Source organism: Cucumis melo, chromosome 8 (genome assembly GCF_025177605.1).
Source record: "Cucumis melo cultivar AY chromosome 8, USDA_Cmelo_AY_1.0, whole genome shotgun sequence".
NCBI classification, from domain to species: domain Eukaryota; kingdom Viridiplantae; phylum Streptophyta; class Magnoliopsida; order Cucurbitales; family Cucurbitaceae; genus Cucumis; species Cucumis melo.
The window spans coordinates 17,997,159-18,022,018 of record NC_066864.1 but is presented as its reverse complement, the minus strand read 5'-3'; the positions used below and the strand labels follow the sequence as shown (position 1 = coordinate 18,022,018).

The 24,860-nt window shown below is 34.0% G+C and overlaps 1 protein-coding gene across 4 annotated transcripts; it reads right to left on the bottom strand.

Annotated features, from left to right (window-relative positions):
• Positions 1-3,859: 3,859 nt before the first annotated feature.
• LOC103486166 (serine/threonine-protein kinase Nek6) lies at positions 3,860-17,539 on the bottom strand. 4 transcript variants are annotated; one of them, XM_008444037.2, is made up of 14 exons: positions 17,170-17,539; positions 16,540-16,664; positions 15,949-16,015; positions 14,744-14,809; positions 14,107-14,153; positions 13,331-13,376; positions 13,179-13,259; positions 13,047-13,089; positions 12,909-12,958; positions 5,981-6,062; positions 5,858-5,907; positions 5,711-5,784; positions 5,553-5,604; positions 3,860-5,470 (listed from the first exon to the last, which is right to left on the bottom strand). In XM_008444037.2, the coding sequence occupies exons 2-14, from the start codon at positions 16,656-16,658 to the stop codon at positions 4,178-4,180; spliced, it is 2,070 nt and encodes a 689-aa protein (XP_008442259.1). In that variant the 5' UTR covers positions 16,659-16,664; positions 17,170-17,539; the 3' UTR covers positions 3,860-4,177. The 4 variants fall into 4 exon arrangements, with proteins under 4 accessions (XP_008442259.1, XP_008442257.1, XP_008442256.1 ...); XM_008444035.3 differs by having other exon boundaries at positions 16,540-16,739; positions 17,283-17,539; XM_008444034.3 differs by having other exon boundaries at positions 17,283-17,539.
• Positions 17,540-24,860: the final 7,321 nt, after the last annotated feature.

Below are 24,860 nucleotides of genomic sequence, written 5' to 3'. Positions count from 1 at the left end.
TTAATAACTAAAACTTCCTAAAACTCAAATGTTATATTATGTATGAATTATAATATCTATAAGTTATCAGGTATATATTTTAATAATATTAGAAATTTGCATTGGGTTAGGTCAACCCGAACTTTCAAAAATGTAACTCGAACCCAACACAGAAAGGAACGTTAAAAATTCAATCAAATCCAACCCAAAGTAAAAACTGAACCAATCCAACCCTTACAATTTGGGTTGGATAGAATGGGTTTCGGTTTATTTGAACACCCCTACCAAAAACAGGTCTAAAACATAGACTTAGGTGTTATTTTTACAAGGAATTATCCCTCCCAACCACACTACATTTAAGAAACATTACTTTTTTTAATGGTTAATTTTCATAAATATAACAAACCAGCAAATATTTACGACCCGTATAACAAAATCAAAAAACTCATGAAGCTCGCCATTTTTTCTAAAATATTTCAGGTCCACCCTTCCTTTTCATTGTTTCTTCTCTTCCTCTTCTGCGAATTTTTTTCTCTTTCCATCATCTTTCTTCTCTTCTTCTTCTGCCATTTTTCTTTTATATTTTTTTTGAAATAATGATCTTTTTTTTCAATCAATCATAAATCTTGTATTATTTTTTTTCAAAGTGTTATTTGGTTCAAAATCATGTATCAAATATAAAATATATTGAAAAAAATTATTGAAAACACGATCTTTTAGATTTTGGTAGCCAAATCAAAATGATCATGTACCAAAGTATCTTGAAAATAATTTGTACCAAAAATCTTGAAAAAAATACGTTTAGATTTGGGTAGCCAAATCTAATCGACGAAATCTAAAAGATCGTGTAGCCAAATCTAAACGATCGTGTCCCAAAGAATCATGAAAAAAATCGTTTAGATTTGGCTACCAAATCTAAACGATCTTGTCAAGAACATGTATAAAATATATTACGCACGCAAGTGGCTAATTAATCGTGTGTTGACGAAGGAATTTTTTATATTTTCCATTGTAATCGAGTCTGTGGGCTTTTTTTGTTTTCGAAATACTTGTATACAGTGTAAATATTTTGTCGTTTTGTTATATTTTTTAAAAACCCATTTTTTTAATAAATTTACATACATAGTTTTTTAATATTTATTCATTTAAACAACATTATTTTAAAACAAGAAACAACATTCTTTATCAAATACAATATTTTATAGACTAAGGTTGAAAATTTAACCTGAAATAAACAATAAAATGAAAAAAATAATAAATGACCTTCTAAATGTTGAGGCAAGTGGACTTCAAGGGTTATTTATTTTTAAGGAAACCGTTGTAAATTAGCAAAATTATTGAAATTAATTACAAATATTAAAAAAAAAAACTTTCTATGGATGATAGACCGCAATAATTGAAATAGACATGTATCAGTGAGTATACTCCACTTACGTATAAAAAGTAAAATGTTGCTAAATTTGAAACATCCCTTATTTTTTAGGATTCTTTTCAAAAAAATATAATAAAGCTGTAAAATATTTACACTATATAGAACAATTTCGAAAATGGAAAGAACCTACAGATCCACAACGAAAAATACCAAAAATGTCCCGTCAACTACGCTTTCAACAATGCCTATAATATATTTGGTACACGATCGTTTAGATTTGGCTATTGTTTGGCACACAAACATTTAGATTTGGATAGCTAAATCTAAACAATTTATTTTTCAATTCTATCGTTTAATTTGATTACGTGATCGTATAATTTGGTTATACAATCGGTTAAATTTTGTTACACGATCGTTTAAATTTGGCTAAACGAATTTTTTCAAGATTCTTTGTACACGACCGTTTAGATTTGGTTAAATGATTTTTTTTAATTCTTTTATACACGATCATTTAGATTTGTCTACAGGATCGTTGATTTTTTTTTACATAATACGTTTAGATTGGCTACCCCAATCTAAACAATTTTTTTCATGATTCTTTATACACGATCCTTTATATTTGACTATTTTTTGTATACAATCGTTTAGATTTGATCGTTAAGATTTGGTTACTTAAATCTAAACGACGTAAAAGAAGAAGAAGAAAGATGATGAAAAGAAATCGCAGTAGAAAAAAATAAAAAGAAAAGAAGAAAGACGATATAAAGAAATCGCAGCGAATATGAAAAGAAAGCCAAAAAGGCAAACCTAAAATATTTAAAAAATTACTAACTTCACGAGCTTTGTTACACAGGCCGTAAATATTTTAGTGGTTTGTTATATTTATGAAAATTTCCCTATTTTTTAACTCAACCAAAATGAAGCTTACACCAAAAAAGAGAAATGGCCAAAAATAGAAAAATTGATAAAATATCTACATTTCATAGAAAAATCTAATAAATTTTATATTTTAGTAGTATTTTATGAATGGGGTCTTTTAAAAAATATAACAAAGCCACAGAATATTTACACTGAGCAATTCTAAAAACTGGAAAAGTCCATAGGCCCACCATGGAAAATACCAAAAATGTATCGTCAACAATGTCCATAATATATTTGGTTCGTTTAGATTTGACTATTGTTTGGTACACAATCATTTATATTTATATTTTTTAATTTGGTTAATTTGGTTACACGATCATTTAATAAATTGGGTTACACTATCGTTTAGATTTGGATTTTTTTTTTCACTATCGTTAGATTTGACTTCCCAAAATCTAAACAATTTTTTTAAAAATTTTGGTATGTTTAGATTTAGTTAAATTCTTTATACACAATCTTTTAGATTTTGTTAAATGACAAAAAGATAGATAAAAGTCAAATTTGGTTACCAAATCTAAACGACATAAAAATAAAAAAGAAAGATGGAAAGAAATGACAAGTCAAAAAAGAAGAGTAGGGGAGAGGAAGACATAAGAAGAAAGATGGAAGGGCATTTTAGTAGTTTATTATATTTATAAAAGTTCAAGTGTAAATAGTTGATTATTTTTCTACTTTTGAAAAAATTAAAAAAAAAAACATATTCAAAAAAAAAAAAAGAAGGAAAGTGCATTCTTTTTAATAGTAGAGAAAGGAGTGCTTATTTTTAACCATTTGTTAATCCTTTTTCTAAAAAAAATATAAATAAAATAAAAATGATTACACAAATTTAAAATTAGTATACCACAAATTTTCTAACCAAATTAAATTTAGTTAAATTCAAACTAACAAATCCTCACACTACGCCCAACCACTCATTTAGTTTATCACTAACAAATCGCCATTATCGTTCTCAAAATGCTGTTTACACCCAACAATAGACTAAATTCCACCCTATAAATCTCTTCTCACCCTCCTCTTTTTCTTGAGACCTGCATTTCATTTACATACCAACAAAAGAATAAAAATTAAAAAAAAAAAAACCCAAAAAAACCAAAAAAAAAAAAAAAAAACTAAAAAAGGGAACTTTCCCTCTCGTTTTCAAGCAGGTCTTTCTCTAAACTCTTTCTCCCCTCATACTTTCATCATGGAAATGAAGAACTTTGCCTGTGCCGCCTTCATCGCTGTTGTCGCCTCCCTGAGCATGGTTTTGGCCTCTGATGAAGCAGCATCCCCCGCTCCCGGCCCATCCAGCGGTGTTTCCGCTACTTTGCCCGTCGTCGGGACATTGCTAGGTGCATCTGCTGCCTCTCTCATTGCTTACTGCCTTCAGTAACTGAGTTTAGCAGTGTTGAGGAAGGGGGAAAGTAAATCAATGTGCGGTGATTCTTTTTCATTTTCCATCTCTTGATGGGGTTGGTTTTTTCTTATTTTCAATTTTTCTCTCTATTTTTCAGTTTTGATTTGTTTTTTTTCCTTTTCTTTTTTTTTGATACATGGTGCAATAAATTAATCCCTTTCCATTTGAGTTTGTAAGCAACCGAAAACCACTTTGAATGAAATGAAAGCTTTGAAGCTTTGTCGATATGGTATATTCAAACTTCCACTAAATACATGATGTGCAAATATAAGTTTTCTATACAATGCAAAAGTACAAGTTTCTCTTCCATTTAAAGCAATGTTAAAGTCAAATTTCCAACAAACATGAAACGCTCGCATCCTTCAAATTGTTAATCAAACGCACACACAATGAACACATTATACATTGAAAAAAATATATATATAATGCAATTAAGTTTATTGTACAAAAGATGCATAAATAATTGGGAACTTCTCTGCTTTTTCTTTCTTTGTGGACATGTTAGGATACTAAGAAGATCCGTCGTTAGATTTCTGTGATGACATGAGGCTTTTTGTCAACCAGATCGCTGTCTCTCTTGAAGATACAGCTTCTTCTCCAAATGGACTCAGCACACCAGCAAGCTCTTCGAGTTTGTCTTGCTTAAGTAACCGTGCACATAGCTCAAGTAGGGATTCGAGAGCATCGGCTCTTCGCTGGCTTGGATATTCTGATTCTGTACTTTTCGTATCATCACCACCTGATGCTGTTTGTGTACTTAGTTCTGATACATCACTTCCTGCCCTGTTGTGCTGATGAACATTTCCATTTGTGATCATCTGTGTCGAACAACTAGTACCATCTGAGTTAACATGAATTTCATCTTTACGTGGAAGAATATTGCTTGTAATCTCCGACAACATACAATCTGTGTGTGAACCTTTCTCCAACGGCAAGCAATCTGTCTGTACACTTTCTTTCTCAGATGACACGAGTTCCATTCCGGTAGTTTCTTCCGCAGATGTTAAACAACTGCTACAACCAGCTTCTGGATGCTCTTTGAAGCTCTCCTGATTGATACAGCTTCTCAGTTCAACATTCAATTGATCAGCAGAGTTCAGTAAGCATTTATCATCAGATGGTCCAAACTTTTCAGCACTGCCTACAGAGGACATCAATAATTCCACATTCCTTTCACTAGTTTCCTCGGGCTTCATTCCAGTTACATTAGAAGTCTGTTTGCTGCAACTTATTTTCGGTTCGTGCAGGTTCACAGTTTTAATGTCGACCTCTCGTAACTGTTGAAAATTTTCCGCATCAGGTTCTCTCTGCAAATAATTTGGACTATTTTCTGGGGAGATCTTGATGGCAGGTGGTTCTGTACACTGGAGAGCAATTCCTCCATTCTCTTTATCACCATTGGAAGTCAATGTCGGAGACAAAGAGCTCGTTAGCCCATCAGTCCGGCTATCAACAGCATCTGATGTGGATATTTCATCAGGGAAGGATGTAGGATCCACCATCTTTGTCTCAAGTATGTCTTCTGAAATAGCCGTTAATGACATATTTTCATCAGTTGACGAGTTGCTATTATGTATGTCACCACTCCCCCCCACCAGATCAATATTTTCCAGCAGGTTGAAAGCTATGCTCGGTTTGGCCCGGATCTCGTGCCCACCATTTAATTTATTAGATGGTGATTTCCGTGGTGTTTTATCCTTGGAGTTGATAGGTAAGGGATATATTGGTAGTATATTAGCTGAGGCATTGCGGCATTGAAGGACATACGGTTGCATATGTGGATGCCTCAATAATTCAGCAGCCTAATTATAAATCAAGCTGTAGATTAGAAGGGGTTTTAATGTCCAAAGTGGCCATTGAAAGAGTTCAGATCGCATCACTCACCGTCGGTCTATGTTCGGGATTCTTCCTCAGCATGCTCTTGATGATCTGTTTCCTGCAAGTGGAAACCAACAGTCTAAGTCTAATACTAACAAACATATAATGTTTTTAGCTGAACAATCAATATGAAATTGGTGATGCAATTTGGAACAACAGCTTACAATGTAGAGGAATAGACAATTGGTAGAGGAGAAATGGAGGATCTGTTAATTTTATTGATGAGTCCAGCCATGTCCTGAAGCATTACGCATAAGTCATCCGGTATCCAGCAAAAACGACGAAACTTAAGTGGCTGAGGTTGAACTTACCGGAGCCCTAAATGCAGGTTGATGTGCAGAAATTTCAAACATACAGCAACCTGGAAAAAGCAAGTTTGTTACTATCCGATGACATGCTTATAAACCAAGAATCGTGCCTTAACAAAATCTTACCCAGTGACCATATGTCAGACTTGTAGCCATAAGGTATATCTGCAAGGAGCTCGGGGCACATATAATTAGGAGTGCCAACAACCTACAGAACATATATTAGAGTACACAATGGACTAGTTTCGAGTAAGTACAATGAAATTATTATTCAGTAACAATTACATAACGGGTTAAACTCTATGATCCTGTGAGACTATAGGGGAAAGAGTCAGAAGATTATATTTATCACCATTAGGGATATGTTAATCATAGTTTGTGAATTCATCTTGTGCGGCTATAAATACAGAAAATAGGAGGGAGGGAGGTAAGGATTTTCCCCCTTCCCCTTTAGGTAACTGAGGATTAGAGATCCCACCCCTCGCTCTTATGCTCTTATGATAAACGTGCTCCCACAAATGGCGAACTTCGAGAGCGAACGAGGTTTTAGGATGAAATTTCAATCTGGGGGGAGGGGAGTTAAATAAAACCACCCGCTGGCTATTTTTTCCTCCCACAAGAGACCCACACAATTCACACAAAACCTATTTATTAATAGCTAAAACCTTCATCCAAGTATATGTAATATAGATCAAGTAATTCTCTCCTATCAACTGAAAAGGTTTCTTCCCTTGCAAACAACACAAATTGCACAAGTCATTTATTTATTTATTATTATTATTTTATATATGTGAGTGTTTGGGTCAATTTACACCCACCTCATCTAACCTCACAAGACAACCCGGCTGACTCTACAACATTTGGTGTCAAAGGAAAATGGTAGGAAATTAATTACTAGGTAGGTGGCCCTATGGATTGAACTTAAGACCTCTTAGTTAGTTAGTCTAACTAACTGAGAATCAACTACTCCCAGGTTAGTATTATCAATCAATAGTCACAAGGATTAGCAGATTCCAGCCACAAAATAACAAAAAGAATGCAAGATGAGAATGAGAGAAAGAAAGAAGATGCAAGACACAGAACTCCACCGCCTAATTCGAGAGAGCCGTTCCCTCCTCCAAGGACTCAAGATCCCAAACACCTTCCTATCATGCACTCATCTGACCCCACTGACCCCTATAAATACCCTAACAACCATCTGACCCCACTGCACGGTAACAGCCCAAAACGCTCCCAAGCTTGGCTGGTCCTCTCTCTGCTTTTAGGAATCAAAATTCCCTTCTTACCCTTATTCTTTTTCTTCCCATAAACTTTCATAATCGAAGGCCTAACATCAACACCTCTGTCCTCAAATACACCTAGTCCTTGGGATGACAGGAAAGTTATGATACCCTTGGTGAATCCAATGAAGCAGTGTCCATTTTGAGAAGCATGAAAAACAGGATGGCCAACACCACTGTGATAGGAATCAAGAAGAGTGTTTGATAATTGCTGACCTAACACTACCCTCCCCTAAGGCAAAATTGTTTCAGGCTGAGATGAACATGGACATGGACAATAGGTGGTGGTTGCAGCCAACAGGCTACCTTCCCAATTTGTTCCAATGCATGGAAAGGTTTCAATAAATGAGGACAAGTTTTGCCTTCTACCTTTCAGGCACAGGTCGCTGTTGATATGGCTATAATTTAAGAAAAACCATATTGTCGATCACTTGATATTTTACTTCCCTCTTCGTCGTAATCATCTGAAATTTCAAATCATCCAGACAGCATCCCTCTCCTGTGGAAGCACATCGACTGCTAGAATAGGGTTAGATGTTTGTCCTGAAGGAGATAAGAGTGGCCATAAAATAGCTGAAATGAGGTAGCTAAAACATAGTGGAGGTGTTGCACCAGAATTCATACCACCTCTCCAGTTTTTGGTTTTCCAAATGTGAAACAATGCTACGAAGTTTTGAGGCAACAATTCAGCACGTTTAACTTATCGTTGAAATGGTGAGATGCCCATGATTTTCTTTAATTCAGTAACCATCCCTAGCAATTTAAACAATTTCCACCAAAACATGCAAATAAAGATCATATCATTATCTAAAACAAGAGATGAAGGAGCATATGCAAATATACCATCTCCTAGACAAACAACCATGCAACTAAGTTAGCAGTACAAGGGTATTTAAGGTGACTAAAGCAAATTAGCAATTAACAGAAGTCACTACAATATCATCTCAAGATAAATCGAGAATAGGGAGGGCTTGGAGTATTCCTATGCTGATATTATTGATAAGACTTTACATTGAAATACAAAGTCATCGACCCCGTTCAGCGTTCCTTTGCCAAGTTTTCAGTTCCCTACATGCGTATCCAATAACCTACATGGTACTCTTTTAGAAGTGTTGGAATCAGGGGAGAGTCTTTCAGTGTTACATAGATACTTCGATCAGTCATCTTCTATTGAAAAACAGACACTATGGATGCCACTACTTACATCAAACCAACTCTTTCATCTATAACTGTTAGATGATAATGATATTAATTTTGCCTTCACCCATCAGCTAAAGTTTTTGGGTTAATTGGTGATTTAAGTTTAACATTACCAGATATAAATCCTCAAATGCATGCAATATCATTGCATTAAGTCATACTACAACACCAAAATTGATGTCAAAGTAACTTCTGCAGAAAATATATGATGGATCAATAACCTTCTTATCCAAACTGAGTTTGTATTGCAATTTGAATTGAAATCCTTTTTCTTTTGATAAGAAAGAGATAAATGTACACCAAGATGTAGGGATGAAGAACTTACTTATAATAATATCCATGTGCAACACTCAATAGACCTATAGAAACTCTAATTTCTATCTTTTTTTTTTTTTTCTGTTTGCACTAAGGGCATCTGAGTTGAAAGAGGACTTCTGCTTGGTCAGATCGTTTGAGGCTTTGAGCCAACAACATTTCTCCCACTAGATGATTTATTTCTTAATCTTTTTCTTTTTACTTTAGTGTGTTCGTAGGGGTTGTTCACAGGTTGAAGGAGTGAACATCTTTTCGTGAAGGGGGAAGTCTAGTTGGCATGCAGAGTATGATAAAATGTGTTACCCAACTTCAGCTCCTGGTAGTGAGGAGCTGACATGTGTGCAGTGTGGAATCTCTATGCCCAACTGCCGCCACCTGGGAGGTTGACTTGTCTCGCCGGCTACAAGACTGAGAACACTCATTAATAGACACAACCTAATGATAGCAATTGTCTCTTCAGTCAGGTTCTCCCAATTTTCATCCAACAATCCTTTTGGTTTCTCCGATATGCAAAATTTTCCCATCAAATTTTATGATACCCTCGACTTTTTTTTTTTTTGCTCCATTGATCATGACTCTTGTTGGGAATTTATATGAGATATAAATAGATGCAGAATAAACTAAATTACATCTCAAACTCCGATTTCACAAGTTAGAGCCATATAAGTACTCAATCATAAAATTACAAATAAAGTGGATAGCGAAAGAGAATGACACCAAAAAAATATACTGGTTTATCTCAAACTCAAGCCTGTCCAATTTTCTACAACAATAGGTTCTACTGTGAAGGAGACTAAAAAAACTTAAATCCACACTATAAATCTCTCCCCAAATAGCTCAACACGAACTATTTGAATCCAATACCACAACTCGTAACTTGGAATAAACAATAAGATAAACCCTTAACCCAACAAGAAAAATACAGGGTGTATTTTTGCCATTGCCACTCTAAAATGCTGAAGTAAAATCTCAACAAAGCATTAGCATGTTTTCTTCTACAGCGGGCAAAGGCAATCGACCAACTGCAAATTCTTCAAATTTCTTCTCTTTTATAACAGTGTCCACTGCCGTCCATTTCTTCGATTATACACACCTTAAGTTTACCGATTAAATTCTTTCCTTTTCAAAATTCACCTCCAAATTTACCAATAAAGAGAAAGCCTTATGGGTTAAGAAAAAAACAAAAGAAATGGGTTGGGCCTTGTGAAGTTTGGGCTCCAAAAATAGATGGAGTACTGTCTCCATTCTCCACACTCTTTGCAATCATTTCAACACACTTCCTTCTCCTTAGTCGTCCCATTGGATTTCCCCAACTCCTCCCTCTCGATTCGCATACACCAACTGTTTCTTTTTTGTGGGTTCCCCTACGGAAGGGTATAGATAACTATTTTCCCTGATCTTTTTCAAGAATTGATTCAGACCTCCAACATAGCCAAACTCCTCACTCTAGAGAGTATCTTCTTAACTTTTTTTCCCGTGGGTACCATTCCACAAATTTGACTAAGTTGTCTAACTTCTTCCCACTTTGCATACAGTTGTATTTATTGAAAGCGGTAAAAGAAAATAGACACCGAGTTACATGGAAACCCGAATACCAAGAAAGAAACCACGATTTGACTTTCTTATTATTTTCTCATATTAACAAAAGATACAAGGGGTAAAATAAATAGACAACAAGCTTATGATAAAAAAGGGGAAGAAAGTTAGGGTAAATCTTTCTTAGGCCAAAGCCCACTAATTCTAACACTCCCCTCAAGTTGGGACGTAAATATTAATAAAACCCAACTTGCTAACACATGAACCAAAGCTCAGAAGTCCCTTGGTGAGAACATCGGCAACCTGTTGACTAGAGGGGATGTAAGGAATGCATATGCTACTATTGTATAGTCTTTCTTTAATAAAGTATCAATCGATCGCCACATGTTTAGCTTTATCATGTTGAATTGAATTGTAGGTGTTGGAAATAATGGGCTTGACCCTTAGGGTATTTATGGAATGATTATGGAAATATTTACCTAGTTCCTAAATCTTTTCCTTTTTTATTCCCTTGTGTATTCTATTTATTCTCCCTCATTGTACCTATTGTAAAATTTATCAGAAAATAATAAGAAGAAAAATATCGGGGTTTTTCTCTCGGTACTCAGGTTTCTACGTAAATTTGTGTTCTGTCTCTACTTTCAATATGGTATCAAAGCAGGACATTGAACAAACCCTGAACAACACAATTAGTGATGGAAATTAAACAAAAGTGACAGCCAACAGCTTTAATGTCGCTGTCGATGCTCGAATCGGTGCTGCCATGGACGAACGGATCCACCGCCTTCAGACAATGCCAGAAAATGTATTCCCGTCAATTCCGCCATCGTCCACGCCGCCAAAACCCTCTCACGAGCCTCCACGCATGGGTCCATCTGTTTCAGACAGTTCCAACCATCCCATCTGTGCAACCCTCTTCTTCATCGATGGCCTATATTGCTCCCCATGCACCGATTCATGTTCTGCCACCACCGCTTCTACTGTCAAATATGTATGCTTTGCCACCCGCTGACCTTAGTCATTATCCCAATGTTAAGAATCCTCGATTTCACTCAACATTTGTGGCTGGTGAATCTTCGACACATTCCAACCATAACGTGCAAGTTTCCTCTTCGAGAATAACTCAATAGCAACTAGAAGGGCTTCAACAGCAAACTGCAGCAATTGAGGCTACCCTAGGGACGACATCCAACACTCCTGTATTGATGTATTCTGAGATTCCAATAACCTCGTTCCCTACTTTATTCTCTTCCTATGTGAGTGAGAATGCTAGTCCAACCACACTTGGGGCTAGTGGTCAATCAGGTATACCTCAATCCTTTAGTCTCATTAGTATTGATGGTCAGAATCCTTGGATCTTAGACTTTGGTACCACAAATCATTTAACCGGTTCCTCTAAACACTTTGTCCTACATTTCGTATGCTGGGAATGAGAAGATAAGAATTGTCGATGGCTCCTTGGCTCCCATTGTCGGGACAGGGCGGATTTCTCGTTGTGGAGTTGATCAATCCCGTTACCATGGATGTGCAGCTGGTGTAAAGGATCAGAATGCAACAGCACGTGAAAAGAGAGCAACACGTGAAACGAGGACAACAGTGACGCGAGGATGTGCGACTAACCAAAAAGGTGTTATGGGTGGACTTAAGAGATTAGGTGGGAGTAGGTTGGCTGAACGGAGGAAAGGTTGGACGGCGATGCATGGGCATACGCGCTAGGCAATAACGGTACGTGGGTGGATAGACTGGGTGCGTGCGGCTAGTTTCTTCCACTCGGCGGCACGGCTGGCTCCAAGGGTGAGACAGAATTGCTCATCGGCGACGTCTGAAATTGTTGGAGTAATTTTTCCATGGCGGCGGTGGCAGCGTTGATCCCGGTAGCAACGACAACTGTCTTGTGGTCAATTTGGGTTTCATCAAGGTTGGTGTCTAGGTTTCATCTTTACCCTACTCTGATACCATATTAAAAGTGGTAAAAGAAAGTAGGCACTCAGTTACATAAAAACCTAAGTATCGAGAGAAAAACCATGATCCGACTTTCTTATTATTTTCTCATATTAGCAAAAGATACAAGGGAGAAAATAAATAGACAACAAGCTTATGATAAACAACGAAAGAAAATTAGGTAGATCTTTTCTTGGGCCAAACCCCACTAATTCTACCGGCATTCATTCAATAATAGAACCTTACCTAAAATATACCAATTAATAGATAGGTGAAAGAATTATTGTTTAGACATTTAAGTGATCCATATCTGTTCCAACAATATTGAGCTACTCACTACTATTTTATCCCAACACGACATCTATGATGGCACAATGCAATATTTTCAAGGAAAAAAATTGTTGGCAGTTTGTAGTTATGTGGCCAAAATTGTGGGCTTGGTGGGGTCAATTGATCCAGTGGCGTGAATGTGCTAAGGGAGGAACAGAGGGAAGGGAACCTCGACCATGTATTCTCATGCTCGACCTTCTCAAGGAAAGAAAGCACAATACCATGAATATTGGCAATATATAAGTTGAGTGGAATAAAACCTAATGAAGTTACTGACATGAATTCAAAAGTAAATAAACAACCATTTTAAAACCTCCGGATCATAGTTTGTGTGGCAGAAGTTAAGCATTCCATGTCCTTGACCTTAGCAGATTTTAACACAATAAAATATAAATTTGCTGATTCAAAAGCTTGCTATCACAAAATTATCACAGACAATGATTGCATCTTACCGATGAAGCAAGGTCTTCTGTATTCAGTAGTTTTGCAAGTCCGAAGTCCCCTGTACAGGCATTCAAGATATTAGCACTTTTCTAAAAGAAATGACTGGGAAAGAAAGCCCATCCTAGTTAAACTGGAAGACATCATACCGAGCCGAATATCATTGCCCTTTGTAAGAAAAATGTTGGAACACTGTAATTTGAAAATAAAAAACAGATCAGTATCATTAATGAGTCTTTAATTGCAATATCGTGTAGGTTAATACTTAATACTGATTATACCTTAAGATCTCTATGTAGTACTCGATTGGAGTGCAGATAGTCCACAGCTAGCAACAACTGTGCCAACCACTTGCAAAGTTTCTGAGAGAACAAAATGGCCATCAGACATAGGTTTGGTAGGAAAAGAATAATTAACACTGAAATTGACTTACTTCCTCCGGAAAATATGTTCCTCTGGCCTTTTTGATCAGTTCAGACCTGTTCAACAAAAGAAAACGAGGCGTACCATTAGTTTTGATTTTTTTTCATCCCTTTCTCTGTTTCTCTACAGCTCGTATCCACTCATCTATTTCTACAATAATATGTCATGAAATAAGACTAATGTTGACTTTTTGTCACCAAAGAATTTCATGCTTTGTTTTTTAATCATTGCCAACTGGAAGAATCTCTTGTCATCATTCACCATTCTCTTCTGCGGATACCTAATCTTCATCACTTACGTTCATTCTGTCAACGACATTAATAGAAGATGAAATCTCGAAGGGAGAGACTAAAACGAGGGAAGGAAAGAGGGTGAGAGGGAGAACTTTTTAGCCACTTTCTTTTTTATTTATATCAATTGGAAGGGGTTTTCAATCAGATTTTTAACCTGGTCAAATATATACATCAGAGAAGGAAGAAAGAGGATGATAGTGGAGGACGTTTCGAAATTAGAAATGAAGGATCCCGAGTAAGCAAAATAAATTGAGCAGATGACTAGCAGTGGACCACATAACTTTTGTTCTCTAATTAATTCAAGACAACATGTATTCTTCAATTAGTTCTGTTTCTTTAGAGCTGGGGAATCGAACATTGTTAAAAAGGTTGCTGATTTTTCATTCAATCTAAAATTTAATCATGACCTAAACCAAAAAATAAACTACTCTGTAAAGGTTGTAAATAAAGAAAACTCTAAATGGTATTAAATACCTATCACTTAGACACTTACATGTCTCCTCCTTCACAGTAGCCAGTTACAATGCATATACAATCACCCTACAAAACAGAATGCCCAAAATATGAAACGTGAACCAAGTGAAAACGAGAATACAAAGAATCGCAATAGCTTAGCTATGGTCTATAGACTATATATTTATTGTCGAATGCAAACACCCTCTCAAATTGAGAATCCACTTTCCTCTTTGAAGTCGCTCAGAAATAAACAACTCATTTCCTTCCAAAGAAAGGAAGTATTCATAATTACCCCTTTTGTATTAAATAATCCTTTTTAACAGTATTGATTTAACTTTTGTATTAAATAATCTCTTTTTAACAGAACTCATTTAACATTCCATTCAACAAAGAAATTGTTTCTTATCCAATTTAACATTCCATTCATCAATGAAATTGTTTCTTATCCAAAACAATATTGACTCAACAATCTAAAATATCTTAAACTACAATCTTTCAGCATGAAGGATCAAGATTATACACAACACAAGGTAGACTCGAAAAAGAAAAATCCACTTAAGAACTGAGAAAACAAAAACCTACCTTTACTTCCAAATTCTAAAAGCAAGAGTTCTTATTGTAAAAGAAACAGATTCAATCCAGATCTGAATAGGAGGGGAAAGAACAAAATTTACCTTATCCACCCATGAATCTTTGTAGTCCACAATATATGGGTTGTTTAGTTTTGCTATCAAATTCATCTGTAATTGACAAGGTCACATCAGTAAAGAAACATACTGGGAATATCGAGGATATTTACTCATCAACTACGTTAAGTTAAATTTTGAAGACAAAACATGTCAAGTTCACACTAAGGATGAAAACAAAATGTCCATTGTTTTTTTGGTGTCTGAGCCCACCTAAGCACACTTGACTTATCATTTAGGAGAACCCCTTAAACCAACAACATATGGCATCCAGAAACTCATAAGATATTTAACATCCTCCAGGTGACCACCATAGTTAGAAAAATGACCTCAGCATCTAGGTGTTCAACTTGCCCCTTTAACCATTGTACCAAACTAAGGTATCTTATTAGTTGTAAATCAAGATTAGTGATGTAGTTCGTGTTAGTGAATAATTAAATTTTCCTTTGACCACTAGCTTAAGCTTTTGTTTGAATTGGTAATTTGAGATGGTATCAGTGCAAGTGGTCCAGAAAGGTCCTGTGTTCAATCCCCTACATCGTTGTTTCCTCCCCAATTAAAATTGATTTCCACTTGTTAGGCGTTTCAAATATTTCAAGCCCACAAGTGAGGGGGAGTGTTAGTGATATATAATTAAATTTGCCTTCAACCACAAGCTCTTAAGCTTTTGGTTGAATTGATGATTTGAGTTTGTCATGTCTACAATCTTTGAGTGCATTTTATTTTAAAGCATATTCCTTTTAGAAACCCATTATCTGCTAAATTCAGGAAAAAGTAAAGAAGTCACTAATTTGCCACTCAAACTTTCAAGTCACCTGGTTAGACTGTTCTAGAGAAGTAAAAAGAACTGGAGAAGTACACAATGGCTCAATTCATTTCATAATGAAGAACACATGGAGTCATATCATGGTATCATGAAAACTCTCCATCTTCCATAATTTACCCTGCCCACATTTGTCAACATAAAGTTCTTTATATTTTCTCCAATTTCTATGTGATCTGTTTTGTACCATTAAGCATTACCGTTCAATGTGAGGCAGTAATAGCTATATATTACCCCCTAAGTTAACTAGCAATTCATTTGTAGTCGAAAGATTGTAAAGACAGAACAGAGTCAATTTGATCAGATCTTGAGAATAATGAGCACAATTTCAAACAGTTAAATAGTTGATATAGGTTCTAAATAAACTAACCTCTTGGTGGGCAGTGCGCTTGAACTTCTCTGTTTGCTTTGCCAAGCGAATTTTCTTGAGTACATATCTATTTAGAAAGAAGGTAATATTGAGAGAAGCACTAAAATAAGCCAAACAATTTTGTGATGCCACAAGAGCTAAAAACTGTTTCATTTCTACACTCAGAAAAAAAGGTATGAATCTTGAATGGCATAATTATGAAGATTGGGGTTCCATTAGCAACAGAGAACAATAGAAAACTAACCATGATCATTTTCTTGAGTACATATATATTTAGAAAGAAGGTAATTGAGAGAAGCACTAAAATAAGCCGAACAATTTTGTTGCCACAAGACCAAAAATTTGTTTCATTTCTACACTCAGCAAAAAAAAAAAAAGTATAAATCTTGAATGGGCCATTTTAGTCATGAAGATTAGGGTTCCATTAGCAACAGAGAACAATAGAAAACTAACCATGATCTCTCAACTTACTAGACAGCTAAGCATCAGCATTTTTCACAATAATTACAAGGAAGTGTGAACAGCAGGGTTTTCATTTGAAGGACTTAGAAGCAGTTGCTGAAAGAACAGAAGTTCAAAAATATTTCTTACTTCTTCTTCTCAGTCTTGTGATAAACAAGAAAAGCCGATCCAAATGCCCCCCTCCCAATCTGCTCAATAACTTCATAGTCTTCCATCCTGGTCTTCATATCTCCATTATCACTCTCCATGTCGACCTTCAAACGCCAAAAAGCACAGTGTGAGACCAGAAACCCCTATGGGGCAGAGCCAAGTTCCAAAATCAACTGAAACTGAAACCATTTTGCAGAACTCTCACATGGTTAAGACGTTTAACAAAAACGAAAATCCTACACCAAGTTCATAAAGGTTGAGACAAAAATCTCCCACAAAAAAAATAACCCCTTTGAATTATAAGCGGAAGTTCCAGAATCTACGGAGACATGTGTGAAAGGAAAACACAATAAATGAGTAAAGCAAGTGCAATTATGATGATATTCCAACAAACGTGAAGGGAATGGTGGAATGAGAAACTCAAGAGAAAAGCAAGACAGTACTAAATGGCATAATAAAAGCGAAATGATAACTTGCTAAAACAAGAGAGAGAAAAGAAAAACAAACATAAACGAGCAAAGCAAGCATCAACCATAAATAAAAGCTTCTTAATCAAGAGAAAGAAAAAGGTAAAGAGGGAAGTTAGGAAGATGAAAAAGAAAGGCAAACCCAAAAGCTTTGCTTCCATTTACAGATTCATGAGAGCTTCAAATTCAGAGAATGGAATGTTTTACAGCCAAGAAGTTGAGATGTCAACAACCCCACTTGAAAGAAAATCTTACCCTTTTGGAAGAAATTGGTAATGACCGAAATTCCCAATTGCAGAATGAAATTTCAACTGTTTTGCTCCACTTTTTTCCCCTTTCTGCTGCAACCTCAGTGACAGATGCGTAGGTAGAAGGTTTTTGAGAAGAATGAGCCGTTTTTCTCTCTCCTCTTTCTTTCTTACAAACGTTTTCCCATTCTGAATTAATAAAATCTGATTTTGGTCTATACCCACATCCAAATTGATGATTTTTTTTGGGAAAAATAAATGAATTTTTGTAGTTTTCTAGCTCAATGCTTTTTTTGTTCTTGGGGTTGTTAATTGCTATACTTAAAAACTTGTTTATTTAAAGAGTTACTTTCAGTTTTTGTTGAATCATTCCTTTAGATTGGAATTGGGTAAAGGAAAAAGAAAGAATGTGCTTTCGTTTTCAAGAATTCTATTTTTGCACATTTGTTGATTTAATCATTTGATATGTGTTCTTTGGAAACCAAAATAGATGCAAATGCTATTTCAGAGTAGATAGAAATATTTTAATTGTTAATTTTAAATAATGACTTTTATTAGTTATGTTGTTAATGTTGTCAAGAAATCATTTATTTATCAAACCATTTTGTATGTAACATGTTTTTCTCTAGATTACAAGTATCATGCTAGCTCTATAAAAGATTATCTAACTAATGTCAAATTCAAAATTCAAATATGTGATTAAAAAAAAATCTAACTTATTTTAACTTATAATTTAGGCTAAACCACATAGGGGTAGACATGTAAATTCAATGACATAAAATATAAAATAATACCTAAATTTTATCTTTTGCTTTTCTCTTCTATTGTATGTTTTTTGGACTACTAAAGAATTATATGAGAAATTTTTTTTGGAAACTTGTAAAATGAAACTAGTTAGAAGTATGTTTGATCTACCATTTTTACAAATTCAAACACACTAAATAATTGCTTGAACAAATTTGAGCTTTGGTTAAAAAAACATCAAATCAAATAAAAAAAAGAAAGAAAAAAAAGTTGTTCAAGTTGGTATGATTTTTGCATTGCAAACCCTAAAAGTTTACAAGGAGGGCCAGCTTATTGTTGCTTTTAAATTTAGAAAATAAATAAATAAAGAGAGATTCCTAAAAGGGATTAAATTAAGAACACGCATTTCATTCGTGCAAGCCATTAGTATAAAATTGTCGGCATAATTTTAAATAAACATAAATGGTAGGGCCTTTAGGAAAATTGCAACTTCCTTTTATTTTCCCCTTATTTTTCTGTCTCAATGATTGAAAGATTAGAAAAACTTTCTCGTTCTTTCTCATCGTTAACGGTGATTTGTTAACTACTTTAGGGGAAAGTAATATATGAAAAGAAAAGGATTATAATAATCCTTGTACGAAGAAATGAATAAGTGGAAGAATTACGAGAGATTAAATCTTTGTTTGGTGGAAGGAATATGATAAAAAAAATTTTATTTTTTTAAATTAGTACAAATATATATTTTTTTAAATTCATATAGTAAATCCAATATACAAATATTCGTATTTTATTTACCAAAATTTGAATTTTTTTATCGAAAAACATGTTCATTAACTTTCATAAATACGATGTGAATTTTGAACATTTTGTATGCAAGTTTTCTGTGCCAAAAAATTAATTAATGTGTTACATGTGAAATAAATTACATGTACTTCCTTTAAATTGATGTTGTAAGTGTAATATCGAAAAATTGTGTATTATTAACCATCGATTTAAAAAAATTTATTATTATTATTATTATTTTAATTCGTACAAATGTATATTTTTAAAATTTGTATTGTAAATCAAATATACAAATATTCATATTTTATTTACCAATATTTGAAAATTTTATTGAAAAACATGCTTCATTAACTTTTGTAAATACGATGTTAATTTTGAACGTTTTGTACGTAAGTTTTCTGTGCCAAAAAATTAATTGATGCACTACGTGCGAAATAAATTACATGTATTTTCTTTAAATTGATGTTGTAAGTGTAATATTGAAAAATTGTGTATCGTTAACAATAGATTTAAAAATTTTAATTATTATTTTTTTAAATTTGTACAAATGTATTTTTTTTAATTGGTATTGTAAATCCAATATATCAATATTCATATTTTATTTACCAAAATTTGAAATTTTTATTGGAAAACATATTTCATTAGATTGGAAAAAGAAGAGTTTGAAAATGTTGTTTTTTATCCATCTAGCTACTTCATTGGTGAAGAGGAGTGAAATTTTTTTCCTCCCTAGATTGAATTCATGCATTCATGTTTCCATCTATCTCCATAACTTTTTTGTTCTCTCCATATTTGATTTTGAAATCATTATTCACATAATTTACAAATAGAGATTGTAGATGTCATTTGTAAATATACCACAATACATACGATGCATATGATATATTCCTTTTCTTCCCTTATTATCTTTCTGTGCATTCTTATATTTATTCGTATTTTCTCTTAATTTTATAACATGTGCAATTTTTCTTTTAAAATTAATCAATATTTCATTTTCTTTTCCAAAAAGAATATTTAAAATATTTTTTCAAAACTATTTCAAAATTCAAAGTTTGGTTGAAAAATATAAAATATTATCAGTAGTAGCAACAACATTAAAGTAAATGTCCATTATCCATTATGCTTAATGTCCATATACCTAAGTGTCATTGTGTCCATATAGCCAAGTAGCCAGGTGTTACTCTCCTTCCCATCCAACTCTTATGTCATGTGTCTTGAAAATGACAACCCCTAATGGTCATGTATTCCACCTCAAGCTTGCTAGATTGCCTATAAATAATGGCATTTTATGGGCTTTGGATGACACACACATTGGAGAAAAATCAATGAAGTTCGGAGAAAGTAAAGAAATTTAAAAATTTGGAGTTTTTATAATTTGTTTATTTGTTTATTTTATTTATATTATATTATATTTATTTTAATATTATATGTCCTTAATATCCATGTTCCAGTTGTGCCTCATTTTTACAACACGTTATCATCACGAGCTCTAGCCGTCTCCTCCACTGAAGGTAGGTCCTGAAGGTAGTTTGGATTTGCTCACCTTATTATAAAAATGTTATTTTTGCATATATGATGTACTTCTAATTTCTAATATAGTTACAATATTTTATGATAGTGTTACAATGACAAACCTTGCAAAACTAGAATTTACGGTTCTTCACATTAAGGGTAACAATTATTTGCCATGGGTTCTTGATGTTGGGATGCATCTCGATGCCATGAATCTCGAAGACACAATTAAAGAAGGAAATGCAACGACCAATCAAGAAAAAGTGAAAGCCATGATTTTTCTTCGTCATCCTATTCATAAGGATTTGAAGTTAAAATATTTAACCATAAAAGATACTAATATGTTGTGGAATAAACCGAAAGAAAGGTATGAGCATTTAAAATTAGTTCATTTTCCCCAAGCTCATTATGATTAGATACATTTGAGGCTACAAGATCTTAAATTAGTAAGTGATTGCAATTGTAAAATTATTCAAAATTAGTTCAAAATTGTGGTTATGTAGAGAAAAAATTACTGATGCAAACATGTTGGAAAAATAAATTTTCTACTTTTCATATCTCAAATATGCTCCTACAGCAGCAATATCGAGCGAAATGTTTTAAAAAATATTATAAACTCATCTCATGTCTTCTTGTTGTCGAACAAAATAACAAGTTGTTGATGAAAACCACGAATCCCGACCAATTGGATCAAAACCATTCCTTGAAGCGAATGTTGTGAATTTAACTATGAACATGGTCGTGTTCATGGTTGAGGTAGAGACCGTGGAAAAGGAAGAAACAATTATTATTTTCGTGGTGGTCATTCTAATAATCCAAATTTCAAAAGAATTATATGGAATGATAATCATAAAGGGAAAGCTCCACAAAATAAGAATTCAAAAAGTGATGAAGAAATATGCTACTGATGTGGTATGACTTGACATTCATCACATGTTTGTAGCACACCAAAACACTTAGTTGATTTGTTTAAAGCCTCTCTAGAAAAGAAAAAAAGGGAAAATGTAAAAGCGCGGCCAATTGTGTCTATCAAGATAATGATATATTTGATCCATCCAACCTAACTAATTTGGGTATGGTAGATTTCTTTGAAACTCTTAAAGAGAATATCGACACAATTGATGAAACAACAAGTATTTCTTTTGACTTTGAAAATATCTAGAATAATGTTGTTATTTTGTTGTCTATCTTCATGTTTTGTTTTTGTTAATATTTAACCTTGTATATTCTAAGTGTTGTTTTACTTATTGTAACTTTTTCCTTTTAATGAAGAAATATCCATCATTTTCATACGTTGGGTGATTCAACACAATACTTACAAGTAAAAAATATTTTTCCAAATTGATAATGTTGAATGCAAAAGTAAATACAATATTAGGTTCTACAGACCTGATTGAATGCTTCGGAAAAGCATATGTTCTTTTGCCTAGAAGAATAAAATTTATCATTAACAATCCATGATTTTCTAGTCAATAAAAAAGAAATCTTTTAAGTTTTAAAGATATATGTTGTAATGGTTACCATATAGAGACTGATATAGAAAGAATAAGATAGAGTATCTTTATTGTCTCTATTGTCTCGAATGAAAAACATATATTAGAAGAGTGACCTACTTTATCTTTTGGATTATATTGAACTCATATACGAGTAATTGTAACATATGCAACAATGAACATGCAGTTCATGAATCCAGATATATTTGCTATTTGGCATGACAGATTAGGTCATTCAGGGTCTATAATGATGAGAAGAATTATTGAGAATTCCAATGGACACACATTAAAGAACCAGAAGATTCTTCAATCTAATGAATTATTATGTAATGCTTGCCCTCAAGGCAAATTAATAAAAAGACCATCACCAGCTAAAGTGAAAATTGAATCACCTATATTTTTAGAACGAATTCATAGTGATATATGTGGACCTATTAGTCACCAAGTGGACCATTCTAAGTATTTCATGGTATTAATACATACATCTAACAGATGGTTACATGTGTACTTATTATCAAGTCAAAATTTTGCATTTGCAAGATTACTTGGTCAAATATAATTAAGTTAAGAGCATAGTTTCTTGCTTATACTATTAAGAACATTCAACTTGATAATGCTAGTGAATTTATGTAAGCCCTCGTTCCATTCTCTTTTATTTTATCTATATATTTTATATCTCTTAAATGGTCAAAAATAAGTTGGAATACTTTTATACTCCTTAAGATTAATTCGTGTGATAAGGAAATTTTAGAACTACATAAACGGTTAGTTCGAATCGACACAATCTATTCGAGTGTCCTCGTTGTGTTTCTTTGTTAACTGAGCTGTGCAGTACCTATCCATCGTTCGTCGTCATTCGGCAAGTCGAATCATTGCTAATTTCGTTCTTTTCAACTCTGTATCGTTGGATTTAAGTTTTTGGGTAAATCTTCTTTATTTTAAATGGATTTCTTGATAAATTTCAATTACCCATTAAGTTTCGACTTTGTTTTCACGATACCCATTACATTTTAATGCTAGATTTTGATTTTAAAGGAGTTCAAACCACTGTCTAGCAGTTCAGAAGCTCAAATTTAGGCTTTCTGGTACAACTTGGGTAAGATTCTATGCTTTATGGAGCGGGTCTTGAGTACCCATCTAATTTTAGTAACGATATTGATTAAACTATGATGTCAGATGCTTGATTTTGAGCTTAGAAGGTGGTTAGGATGTCGCACATGGAAGTTAAGAGTACTTTAATTGGTTCTTGACAAGTTTTAGAGTAATTTAAGTGAGTTTTCTTTGAGTTCTTGCATACCCATTGATACTAAGCATTTAGATTAGATTACTCATAAGACTCGGGTCCCAAAGTTAAACATTTGAGGTCAAGAAGGGACTTTCTTCTAACTTTAGAGATTTGTTTGAGTGTTGCGTATATAAGTTTCGAAACACAATAGTGTTAGATCCTAGATTCGAATTTAGAAAGGCGTTAACGTGTTATCAAGGCGATTTTGACAAGTGTTTGATAAGGTTGTAGATAAATTAGCATGTTCTCTCATAATTCTTAAATACCCACTTCGTGTTAGCACGAACTTGATTTTTACCCATAATATTTGAATGGAAAAGTGGGGACTTTAGAGAACTATGAAGCATTGTTCACCGCACTTAAGATTGTTTAGGACAAGTGTGGGAAATCTCTTAAGATTTTGATGTTGAGTTTGTTATTAAATGGTCTAAATCTCTCACATTATTGATATTGCAACTAAGAGCATCTTAATATACAAGACCCATTAAGTATACACTAAGTTTGGATCCTTATCTTGTTAAGAGTCCAATGTGAAGTTTAAGGTTCAAGGGTGGAATGTTTAGCCTAGACTAAAGATTTTAGGGGAAAGTTCAATTTAGAACTTGGAAGCCTTGGTCAACACGGTTGAGGTTATTTTAGGTGAGTGGGGTAGGTTTCTAAGTTATTGATGTAAACTTTAGTTTCATGATTATACAATAAACCTTAACATTGTATATAACGATAAATGCCAAGATCTTTGAACTAGATAACTTTACAAATTAAAATTAGTTAAAGAACAACATACCTTAATCCATGAATAATCTTCTTGAGGAATTGTGTTTCTCTCACTTGCCTTCCTTTAGACTTAATTTAAGTTTCTTGATGGGAAGAATAAACTAGTTAATGAGGCAGTGAGAGGACCTGTAACGCCCCGAAGTTCGAGGTAAAATTTTAGCATTTTAAGTGAATTGTTCGGAAATTTGAGTTTTGGTAAAACGATAAAATAATAATATAATATTGATTAGATTATTATTATCGGGAATTATTATTACAATTGTTAATGTTAATATTTCTTTTTATTTATTTAAAATAAATATTAATATTCTTATTTAATATTATTATAATAAATTAATATTAATATTCTATTATAAATTATATCAATTTTATTCAATATATATATACATGTATCATTATTTACTTTTATTATAATTATTATTATTATTATTATTATTATTATTATTCATTTTTATTAAATATATATTTATCATTATTATTTATGTGTATATATATATATATATATATATATATATTTAAAAAAAAAAAAAAAAAGAAAGAAAGAAAGAAAGAAAACCCTAAGACGCGCGCGCAAGCCCCCCCCCCCTCCGTTTTCGTTTTCTCTCCCTCGCGCCGCCGCCGCTTCTTCTTCTTCTTCTTCCGTCGTTGCAGCCCCATCGTTTTCTTTCTTTTCTCTTTTCCCTTCCGTTCGCGCACATCTTCGTCTCCGCCACCATCTCTTTTCCTCTCCGTCTCCGTCCGTGGGGTAGCCACCAGCCACCGTCGTCCGCCGCGGCCTCCATCCATTTCGGATCTCCTCTCGGCTTCAAATCGTCTCTTCGTCGTCGTCCGTCGGATCCCAGCTGACGCCGCCACCGTGAGGTTCGCCGGTTGCTGCAGCCCCCATCGTACCGCCGTCGTTCGCCGGAAGAGAGAACCCTCAAAACCGTGCTGCCCGTTTTCGCCCAAGCCGACCCGAGACCCGCTTCCAGTCTGAGCCGAGCGAGCCGCGTGA